Source organism: Muscardinus avellanarius (assembly GCF_963383645.1).
Source record: "Muscardinus avellanarius genome assembly, chromosome: 16".
Taxonomy (NCBI): Eukaryota; Metazoa; Chordata; class Mammalia; order Rodentia; family Gliridae; genus Muscardinus; species Muscardinus avellanarius.
Window position 1 is genome coordinate 7817110 of NC_137802.1, and position 11676 is coordinate 7828785.

Sequence of the window (11676 nt, forward strand, 5' to 3'; positions counted from 1 at the left end):
AAAAAAAAAAAAAAAGTAAAAATAGGTCTGGGAGTGTAGCCCGGAGGTAGAAGGGCTTCTAGGAACCCCAGTACCACCAAAAAAACCAACCAAACAAAAAAAAACAAAAACAAAAAATAAAGACTAAAAATAGGGCTGGGGGTGTCGCTCGGAAGTAGAATGTCCCTGGGTTCCATCCCCGGTACCAAAAATAAATAAATAAATAAATAAATAAATAAATAAATAAATAAACTAAGCCGGGTGTGGTGGTGCACACTTGTAATCCCAGTACTTGGGAGGCTGAGACAGGAAGATCGTGGTTCGCAGACAGCCTCGGTTACTTAGTGAGGCCCTCTGTAACTTAGTGAGACCCTGTTTCAAAACAAAGAATAAAAATAGGTCTGGGGGTGTAGCCTGGAGGTGGAATGGCCCTGGGTTCCATCCCTAGCGCCACAACAACAACAACAACAAAAAAAAAAAAAAAAAAAAGAAAATAAAATAAAAGAGAAAGGGCTGGGGTGTGGTCCAGTGGTAGAACCTCCCCTGGGTTCAATCCGTAGGACTGTGAAAAAAAACACATACAGGAAAAAGTCACTTAGCAAAGGAGCTCAGGCAACGCCCACCCTCACCTTCTAGGGCTCTTGCCACCGTGAAAAGGTGGCCCCTGGGTCCTGTGCCCCAGAGTTCTTTCTCCACCCTGCCCCTGTGGAGGGAACTCCAGCTACCTGCCCCAACCCCAGGAGGCCCAGAAAACAGCGCCTTATTCACCAGCTCACACCCAGGCTTCCAATACATCCGGAGGCACCCCAGGGTGGGACGGCACCTCTGGAGACTGGCCCTGCCCTGCCCGGTCTCAAGACCTGGTGCAGGCGGCGACGCCTCTCTGGGCTCTTTGAGCCTTATTTGACCATCTTGGCACTGACTGCAGCGGGCCTCCTTGAAGGATCCCTGGGACCCCTTCCCCTCCTCCCTCACTGCCTCCAACGAGGGGCACAACCATATCCCTGGATCACTAAGGACATTAAAACCCGGCTCTGCCCATCCGCTGGTGGCAGGGACCCAGGACCACTGCCCCTGAGAGCCAGTGAGGCTGCAAGGTCTGCGGTGGTCAAGCCTGCTGTAAGGCCGCCGGCCTGCCTTGGTGTGCACCCATAGGTGACCAGGTAGAACGAGCCCCGCCCCCTAAGTCTTTCTCTGTCACTCATCCGTTAGTGAGCAGGTGTGGGAGGCAGGGGAGAAACATCCCATGAGCCTCTCTGGGCAGCTGGTGGCTGAGTGTCCACAGGACAGCAGCTGGGGGCAGGGAGGACTTCCTGCAGGGAGCACTGAGAGGCCCAGAGGAGTTGGCAGATGCTCCCTGCAGGGCCCTGCAGTGCTCTGGGAGAGGCCTGGGCTGAGGAAAGTGGGAGGCCACAGAGGGCAGGAAGGGACCTCAGACGGTGGATACAGTGCCCCCAACCTGCAATTGGGAGGCTGAGACGGGAAGACTGCAGGTTTGAGGCCAGCCTCAGCAATTTAGGGAGAGCCTCAACGACTTGGCGAGACCCTGTTTCAAAATAAAAAGTATGGTTGGGTGTGGTGGCGCACGCTTGTAATCCCAGCATTTGGGAGGTTGAGACAGGAGGATCCCGGTTTGTGGCCAGCCTCAGCTATTACTTAGGCCTTCTGCAACTCAGTGAGACACTGTTTCAAAATAAAGAACAAAATATAGGGCTGGAGTTGTAACTCAGAGGTAAAATGCCCTTGTGTTTCATCCCCAGTACCACACACACACAAATAATAAATAAAATAAAATTAAAAAGTATAAAGAGTTGGAGCGTAGCTTGGAGGCAGAGCATTGTGGGTTTAGTCCCCTGCACCACACACACACACACACACACACACACACACACACACACAGCCGTGCACGCTAGCCCATGCCTATAATTCCAGTACTTGGGAGGCTGAGACAAGAGGATCACAGGTTTAAGGCTAGCCTCAGCAAAACAGAAATGAGCACTCTGGCTCAATAGTGTGGGCTCTGTTTCCTGGCCAAGGAAGCCGTGCCACACAGCTCTCACTTAGGTGCCAGGCTGAACAGGCTATCAACCAGGTCTCTTGGAGCCTTGCCACCCCTCCAGGAGGGAGGGGCACCACTGTCCACCACAGTCTTTCTCACTGACTGGGTCATTGGCTGCAGCCCCAGCTGCCCTGAGCCGGGCCTGGAAAAAAAGACATTTGATTGCTGAATCCAGTGAATCCAGGAATTATCCCATGCCATTTTTCTTTTTTAAGCCCATCTATATGTTTTGGTTTTCTATGATTATGCATTATTTTTATAACATTAAAAGCCCTGCTTTTTAAAAATATTTATTTATATATTTATTTATTTATTTGTTTTTGTGGCACCAGGAATGGAACCCAGGGGAATTTACCTCTGAGCTATATCCCCCAGCCCTATTTTATTCTTTACTTTGTAACAGGGTCTCGCTAAGTTGCAGAGAGCTTCACTAAATTGCTGAGGCTGGCCACGAACCCATGATCCGCCTGTCTCTGCCTCCCAAGCGCGGGGATTACAAGCGTGCGCCACCACGCCCGACTTATTTTATTTATTTTTTAATTTTTATTTTTTGGTGGTACTGGGGGTGGAACACAGAGGCTTTCTACCTCCAGGCTATACTCCCAGACCTTTTTTATATTTTATTTGGAAACAGGGTCTCACTAAATTGCTGAGAGCCTCACTAAGTAGCTGAGGCTGGCTTCGAACCCATGATCCTCCTGTCTCAGCCTCCCAAGCGCGGGGATTACAAGCGTGTGCCACCACGCCTGGTTATTTTTTATTTTGAAACAGGGTCTTACTAACTTGCTGAGGTCCTTGTTAAGTTTCCCAGGCTGGTCTTCAACTTCCTCCTATCTTCGCCTCCCCAGTACCAGGATTATAGGTGTGTGCCACCATGCCCAGCTTTAGATCTCTCTACTCAAAAAGCCACTGGCCCCATGACGGAGCCCTGCACAGATTTGCTTCTCTAATCCCAAGTCCTGACCAAAGGCTGCACCTCTATATATCATTAGTATATAAACTTGGGGATTCGGTTCCCCAACACATGAACCTCTGGGGACACATGTGAACCCTAGCCCATGGGCTGCAGGCCCAGGGAGGCCGCCACTGCAGACACGCATGCCCAGGTTCACCCCACTCTCGGCTGGACACTCTGTGTCTTTCCTGGCTAAAGTAAAGTTAGAAACATCAAAATGCCCGTCCCTTTGAGTAGCAGCTGTCGGCAGAACTCCATATGGCTGCAGCAGCCAGGCTAATAAAAGGTAAAGAAAAAAAAAAAAGCAGCAAGCTGGGAATGCTCTGGGGAGCCACGTGGGCACTCGGCCCGGGTGGGTGGGGTGCGGAGGAGAGCAGGTGCCGCCAGCAGGGGCCCCACCCCTGCTCCCGTGCCTCAGTCTCGTCTCATTTCAAACACCGGACTCTCTAACACGGTGAGTCTAAGATTCAGCTACTGAACCATGGGTTTTGATACCCGGGCCCCTCCAGTTTCTCTTTCTCTCTTTTTTTCCTTCCTCCTTCCTTCCCTCCGTCCCTCCCTCTTTGTGATACTCAGGGGCATTCTACTTCTGAGCCACACCTGCAGTTCTAATTTATTTATTTTTCTTGCAAAACAGGGTCTTACTAAGTGACTGAGGGCCGCACTTAATTGCTGAGGCTGGCCTCAAACATGTGGCCTCCTTGTCTCAGCCTCCCAAATACCATATTACAAGCGAGCGCTCCGGCACTTGGCTCCCCTCTGGTTCCTAGCAGCAGCAGCAGACGCGATGGTGGAAAGTTTAGGTCCCCGCTCTCCTCCAAATTCATGTGTTGCCGTCCTAACCTTCCAGGCGAGGATCTCGGAGGCAGGGCATTTGGGAGGTGACGTGTGGGTGGTCGCTGCCCTCACAAGGAGGCCGCAGAGAGAGCCTTCACTCCTTCCCACACGGGGCCACTCGAGAAGGCACCGTGTATGAACCAGCACACAGACTCTTACCAGATGCCGCATCTGCTCGCACACCCTCATTGTGGGCTTCCGGCCTCCAGGATGCGATGACTACATTTCTGTTGCTGATAAGCCACGCAGTCTCTGGTATTTTGATACAGCAGTCTGCAGGGTCTAATACATTTGGCAACTAATACAGATGGCAACATTTGACTTCTAATACAAGAAGGCAGCCAGGAGGAGCCAGGGCACAGAGTATGTACATATGGGTGTGTGTGTGTGTGTGTTTATGAATGTGTGTTTGGGCACATATGTGTATGCATGTACATGTGTGTATGATTTGCTCATATGATGCGGGTGGCGCTGCTCCTGGAGGGGAAAGGAGCCAGATGACTGTCTGGTGAGCCCCACTTTGGAAGGCGGGATATCTTCTCTAATGCCCAGTCATTGCCCTGGGTATCCTGCTTGAGAAGCTGGAGAAAGACAGCTCACCTGGGCAGCCCTCCAGCAAGCAGCCTCTCACCTACAGGAGGCGGTGGGATGCAGGAGCCTATGATAGCGCAGAACCTACCTGCAGGTACCTGATGGCTACGCTGGAAAATGGCTCCTTACTGAGTGTGGGACAAACCCAGCTGTGTTCTGACAGCGGCCAGGGAGACGATGGCCAGGCGAGACACTTAAAACCCAGTCTGCAAGGACTTCCTGGAAACTGACCACGTGCCAAGTACCTGATCCATGGCCTCTGCCCCAGGCAAACACACACGGAAATGAACAGGCAGCGGGAGGAGTGAGGCTGAGCCCACCCTGCTGTCCCTGGGGAGAGGCCAGGATATTGGTATGTTTATATGGTGCTAGAGATTGAACCCAAGAGGCATTCGGCTTCTGAGCTACACCCCTCTATTTTATTTTTTATTTAATTTAATTATTTTTAAACAAGTCCTCCTTAAATTGCTGAGAAACTGGCTAAGTTGAGGCTGGCCTCGAACCTGTGGTCCTCCTGTTTCGGCCTCCCAAGTACTGAAATGACAGGTGTGCTCTGCCACTCCTGGCTAGAGCCAAGGCACTTCAGGAGATCTCAGGAGAGAAAGCAAACATCTCTGAGAAGATGGCATCTGTCTCAGAAAGAAGGATGCCTATTCCTGCCCCATCAGACCCTGAGAGATCAGGATAGCCAGCCCAGTCACAGGCCTGGGTCACCACACGGGCTGCCTTAGAAAACCAACAAAACCCGGGCTTTAGAATCCTGCTGTGTCTCTGTCACTGGAAACGCCTGGATCTGGCGCAGTCAGAGAGCGGCAGGTTTCGAAAAAGCACATTTCTTTGGGGAGGGAACCCACATGATTCAGCACGGGAGCAGATCGGATTGTGCAGGCCCAGCTCTCTCGTCGCCTCCGCAAAGGCCCCAGACTGCACCTGCCGGAGGGAATCCCGCAGTGCCACCGAGGCCAGGCGCCATCAGGCCCCGGGAACATCCCTCCCAGAAACCCAACCAGCCGGAAAGCGAACGCACAGGAGTTCATGGTCCACTGTGGCAGACAGCCTGGCAAGCTGGCCTCCGTATGCACAGCCCAGCTGGGGCGTCCAGGCGCTTGCAGGGGACACACCGCCATGATGCAGCGGCAGACACGCGTGCACACACGCACCTTCATAGCATGCACACTTACTAAAGGAATGTCACAAACCTGCAGGTGTTTGGGGGTGTTTGAGCTCCCTTGGGGGGAGACAACAGAGTGAGGGTGGGTCTCCACCCCCACAGGAAGCACATGTCCTTAATTGACTTAATGAAATGGTCATCAGGGGTTAAAACTGAGTGTGGATGATCAAGTCCTACCCGACATGACAGGACCTACATGGCAACTGGATCTCGGAGCCTGGGCTGATGTAACCCGGAAGGTGGGAAGAAGGAAATGTTTCCAGGTGGAGGAAGAATCAAAGCAAGCCACGAGCGGGGACTTCCCTGCTCAGGGACTGGAGGCCTTCTGACCACAACTGCCTACACAGATTTCATTTTTTTTCTCTTTTTTTTATTTTATGGAACTGGGGATGGAACCCAGGGGCATTCTACCTTCAAGGTACACTCCCCAGCCCTATTTTCTATTCTTTACTTTTTTGTGGTACTGGGGATGGAGCCCAGGGGCTTTCTACCCCTGGGCTATACTTCCAGACCTATTTTGTATTTTATTTGGGAACAGGGTCTCACGAAGTTGCTGAGAGCCTTACTAAGTAGCTGAGGCTGGCTTCGAACATACGCGATCCTCCTGTCTCAGCCTCCCAAGTGCTGGGATTACAAGTGTGCGCTACCATGCCCGGCTCCAGCACTATTTTTATTCTTTATTTTGAAACAGGGTCTCACTGAGTTGCAGTCACTAAGTAGCTGAGGCTGGCCGCGAACCCCGATCCTCTGTCTCGGCCTCCCAAATGCTGGGATTACAAGCGTGCGCCACCATGCCCGGCTTGCCCCTTTTCTTTCTGTCTCTAGGTAGGAGAGACTTGCCCAGTCACCAGGGAGCCCCCAAGCACTGGTCCATTATTTAGCCCCTCTTGGGGAGGTGCAAATGACATCGTAGGTCCCAGGGGTCTTTTCTTTTCCTTTTTTTCCCCATTAGCTGATAACGGTTCCTATTCCTTGGACGGAAGACAGAATCAGGAGTCCATCCCCAAGTCACACTGCAATAGCTCTGCCTGCACAGGCCGGAGGGAGGGAAGCCATATTGGTAGCCAACCAACCCAACCACACCTCCTTATGGGAAAGTAGACACGGAGCTTTGGATCAGTGTCTCCTAAAGGCCCGCGTGCACACAGCTTGGTCTCTAGCTCGTGGCTCTATGGGGAAGTGGCAGAAGGCTGAGGAGGTAGAGCTTTCTGGAAGCGCTTTCAGTCACTGCAGTTGGCCGTTAAAGGGGATAGTGGGTCTGGCCCCGTGTCCCCTTCCTGTCTCTTTTTTTTTTGGTCCTGGGGATGGAACCCAGGGAACTTCTCCCTCTGAGCTACACCCCCAGCCCTTTTTAGTTTATTTGAACCGGGGTCTTGCTAAGTTGCTGAGGCTGACCTTGAACCTGCGTTTCTCCTGTTTCAGCCTCCCAAATACTGGGGTTATAGGTGTGTACCACCAAGCCGGGCTACTCCCCCCCCCCCCCTTTATGACAGAGGTCACTGCTTCCCAAAGTAGAAGTTTTTTATCCATGGTTGCAGTAGGAACGTGTGTGTGTGTGTGTGTGTGTGTGTGTGTGTGTTACTGGGGATTGAACCCCCAGAGCTATTTTCTTTTATCCTTTTATTTTAAAACAAGGTCTCATGAAGTAGCGGAAGGACTAAGTAGCGGAGGCTAGCCAAAAACCTGCAATCCTCCTGTCTCAGCCTCCCAAATATTGGGATTACCAGCATGTGCCCCCATGCCAGGCATTTTAGTTCCATTTTGAAACAAGTTCTCACTAGGTTGATTAGCGTCTCACTCCTTGCGGAGGCTGTCTTTGAACCTGTAATCATCCTTTCTCAGCCTCACAAGTACTAGGATTACAGGTGTGCGCCACCATATAGGGCTAAATGGTTAAATTTTATTTTTTGAGATAGGGTCTAAGTTGCCTGGACTAGCCTGGAATTTGTAACCTTCTTGCCTCAGCTTCCCAAGTAGCAGGGATTATGTATATACCACCATGTCTGACTCAAAACATGTCTTTTTTAATTTTAATTTTTAATATACAGGGATGGAACCCGAGGAGCTTCCTACCTCCAAGGTATACCCCTAGCCCTTTTTTTTTTTTTTTTTGGTGGTACTGGGGGTGGAACCCAAAGGCTTTCTACCTCCGGGCCCTCCTCCCAGACCTATTTTATACTTTATTTGGAAACAGGGTCTCATCAAGTTGCTGAGAGCCTCACTAAGTAGCTGAGGTTGGCCTCGAACCCGTGCCATCCTCCTGTCTCAACCTCCCAAGCGCGGGGATTACAAGCGTGCGCCACCACGCCCGGCTCCCCCCAGCCTTTTTAATTTTTTCTTTTGAAACAGGTTCTCACTAAGTTGCCGAAGCTGGCCTTGGAACCTGCGATCATCCTGTCCTGGGCCTTCCACATACGGGGATGACCCGTGTACAGCAATGTGCTTGGCTGCTACGGAACATGTCTGGATCGGCAGAATCAACACAATCCCATATACTTTGTAGCATTTGCTCTTTTCAGTACCCTCTTTACATCTCCTTTTTGAGAAATAAGGAACCCCAATTCAGAGAGGCTATCGATGGGGTTCAAGGTCACAGCCGACTGAGGTTAAAGGACAAGTCACCTACACCTGGTCCTCGGCTCCTGGCTCTTCTCACATTTCACTGCTCCTAAAGGGTAGGGCATCACTGGGCCACTGGCACCCAGCCAGAGGCCCTGGGCTACAAGAGAGGCCTCTGGATACCTCTCCAGCAAGTGACCAGCTGGACCGTCTCCAAGGGAGTACTCTGCAAATCCTAGACCCAAAAGAGGGTCATCCGGGAGAAGCGGTGGCGGCACTCACAGTCCACCAGTCCACCCGGGACTGCCCCATGAGGCTCTGGCTCCGTTTCTCTGTTCCAGCCTGAAACAAGTCATCCAGCGGTGGGGGTGGGGGCACCAGGCTGGAGCAGCCATTCTGAATGTGGCCTCTGTCTGTAGCATTGGGGGGTGGTCTGTGAACGCTCTGAACTTCCTCACAGGACCTTGGGTGGGGTGCATCTGCACGGAAGAGCCTGTGTAGCCTTTCCAGGGCCTCAGAAAGATCAAGGACTCAAAGATGTCGAGAACCACAGGAATTAAGGACTTGCGTTCCTTCCAGCCCTGTGTGCTCTGAGCATCCACACATCTGGCCACCAAATACACAGGAGCAGACGTGTGGAGGAGAAGGTGCTATCCCGGCTGCTGACCCCCCACACCCTGTGTTAAGCAAACCCCCGTCTCTGCCCGCTGTGCTGCTGTACGAACAGGCTCTCCCGGTCTGACCCCTTGGGAGGCCCTGGGGATTTTCGTGTGTCACCCCGACTGCTCATTCTCTTTCTGATCATCAGCACCTTCAGGCTAAAGGAGGAAACTGTAAAGGGAAATCGGACTGGAGAGAAAAAGACTCTTCCGTGCACAGCACAATCCCAACTGGACATCCCTCCAGCAGGTCTCAGGGTCCTAGAAAACTCCTCTCATTCATCATGGACCTTTGGACACCACTGATCTCCCCTCCCCCACCTCCAAGGGCTGTGACCATTTCCTGGAGTGGCACCGATCCCCGTGTTTCAGGCAACATGGGTCCCCAGCCGTCACCCATCAGCTGGAGGTCAAGGAAGCCTCAGAAAAGGAATAAAGTTTGATTAGCCCTTCCTTTTTCTCATCAGCCCTTCCAGTCCCGAGGCTGACGAGGGTGACAGGGACCAAACGAGACCCACGTACAGTGGGAGGGCTCTCTGCCTCGAAAACCCTACAAGAAAAATCACACCGGAGAGCCCAAAGCATCTGCAGACTCCGGGTCCAGCCTCTTCCTGCGAGCTTCCAACTGGCAGGAAAACGCAAGCTTCCCTTTGGTCTCCAACCCCCCCCCCCATCCACCTCCGTGCTCCTAGGTTCCCCCAACATACTCTTCCCAGAACCGGGGGCGGGGATGGGGCGGGGACAGCATATGATCTGTAAAACCTTCTCACTGTCTAGCGTGCAAATGGGATACGAAGTCTGGAAAATCCATTACTCTGCTGGAAAGCAATGGTAACACAAAGAGTCACCATCAAGGCTGTATGTACGCCGGTTTCCAGTTTTCAGAAGACAGAGAGAAATAACACAGGGCTAAAGTTACGTGGTGCCGAATGTCATCTTTCTTTTCCAGGGAAGGCACCTGGGGTACCGCCCATCATCCTGAATGTTGGTATGGAAAAGCAGAGGCCAGGCGGGAGCCTCGGGTCTTCCCAAGCCCCTTACATCTCTGTTTCCCTCTCCTTGGGCCGTGCCCGTACTCAGGGATAACACTGCATTAGATAGAAAGGTGTGTATGTGTGTGGGGGGCAAAGGGGCTACAGAATCCAGGAGGAATGTGGATCTGATTAGATTTTCCTTCCAGGAAGTCGCTCCAACAGCCTCTTTCATCAGTAATGGGGAAGGTCACGCGAGGTTCTCCTCCACTGTCCACCACGGACTACATCTCTATTAGGGTCAGTCTGGCGGCAGTTCAGGGCCTGGAGGTGTCTACTTCCACGAAGCCAGGCCAGGGCAACTGTCTGGCAATGGGAGGGCAGCTGTGCCCCCAGCTGCCTCTCTCCCACTCAAGGAAAGCCTCCGCAAGCCACCTTATCCAACAAAAGAAACTTAGAAAGAAAAACAAGCGATATCATCAGCCCCAAGGCAGCCCCCAGGCGAGGAATCTGGCCAGATCTGCAGTCTGTCCCTGCCCAGCGGGACAGCCTGAGGGCAGAGTGCTGTCGGTCCCCTGAAGTCCCTACCGGCCAGAAAAACCAAGCCTGGCTGGCGCTCGTTCCTCCTCCTCCTCTGCTTTCAGCAGGAGCTCACTGCCAAGGACCCACCAAAGTTACATGAGAGGCGAAACACTGTCTCCTCCCAGAGCCGCCATCCAGGATGCCTCCCACGTAGGTAAATGACCTAGGGTCACCGGACGCTAGGGCCCTGCCCTTGGGCCGGGAAGCGGGGGTTCAGCAGATAACTGGGGATTCCTTGGGGACCCTTGGCAAGGGGAAATCACAGCCAGTGGGAAGACGAAGAAAAGATCCCTGGCCCAGACCAGCCATGCATCCCTGCATCCCTCCCACCAACCATCCCCGGAGACCTACGGGGGGACAGAGGTGGGGACCTCGGTCCAACAGGTCCCCTAGCCGGGCCTCTTCCGGCTACCCTTTCCTCCTCCCTACCCGGAGGCCCCAAATTCAGCGGCAGCGCCGAGGCACCTGCTGCCAGACCGAGCTCCGACCTCGCGGACGGGGGGCCCTGGGCGGTGCCCCTCGCAGCTCGGGGCTTCCCCGGCGCCCCCTGCCCGCGCTCACCTGGCGCAGGTGCTGCAGCAGCGTGCCCGCCTCCTCCCGCCGGCCCTGGCGCACCATCCGCAGCAGCTCCTGGACCATGCCGACGCGCCGGTGGTAGGGGGGCAGCCCCGCGCCCGCGCCCGCGCGCCCCGCCTTGTCCCCGGCGCGCAGCAGCAGCGACGCCCAGAAGTCGGGCCGCTCGCGGCGGGGGCCGGGCGCCGCGCCGGGGCTGGCTCTCTCCGCCAGGCTGCCCTTGGTCTGCCGGGTGCCCATGCCGCCGCCGCCCGCCTCCCTGCCGCAACTTTGGGGGAACTGTTGCGCGCGGGCGGCGCGGGGGCGGGCGGCGGCCCGCGCTCCCCTCGCTCCGCCCTCCGGCTCCCCGGGCGCGCCGCCGCCCCGCCCCTATATAGCCCCGCCCGAGGCCACGCCCCTCAGCGAGGCCACGCCCCCTGCGCTGCCGCCCCTGCATCTTCCACCGCGCTGCGCCCCCTGGCGGCCACCGCGCTGCGCGGGCTTGGCACGGTGGCAAAGACTGCGCGGGCAGACCCCGGGGTCGGGTGGGGGCTGTGGCGCTGGTCCCCATCACTCACCCCAGATAATTTCCGCGACCCCGGGCGAGGGCGAGGCCTGCGGGAGGTGATGGAAGGGGGTCGTTGCGCTGGGTGAGGTGGGGAAAGTTTGGAGCTTGGTGGATTTGGCGGGGAGGGGGACAGTGGTGTTCCTTAGCTCCAGCGCAGCGCTGGTTAAAAGTGCAGTCTCCCAGGCCTCGCTCC

At 54.5% G+C, this 11676-nt stretch overlaps 1 protein-coding gene across 1 annotated transcript in view; it reads right to left on the minus strand.

The window, feature by feature from the left end:
- The window catches only part of LRRC75A (leucine rich repeat containing 75A), a gene marked incomplete at both ends in the record, with an annotated part of 37244 nt that extends 26068 nt beyond the window's left edge, over window positions 1-11176 (minus strand). Inside the window, one exon of the mRNA XM_080713454.1 lies at window positions 10925-11176. Coding sequence (XP_080569580.1) covers window positions 10925-11176 — 252 coding nt within the window. The remainder of the gene's footprint in view (window positions 1-10924) is intronic.
- Window positions 11177-11676: the final 500 nt, after the last annotated feature.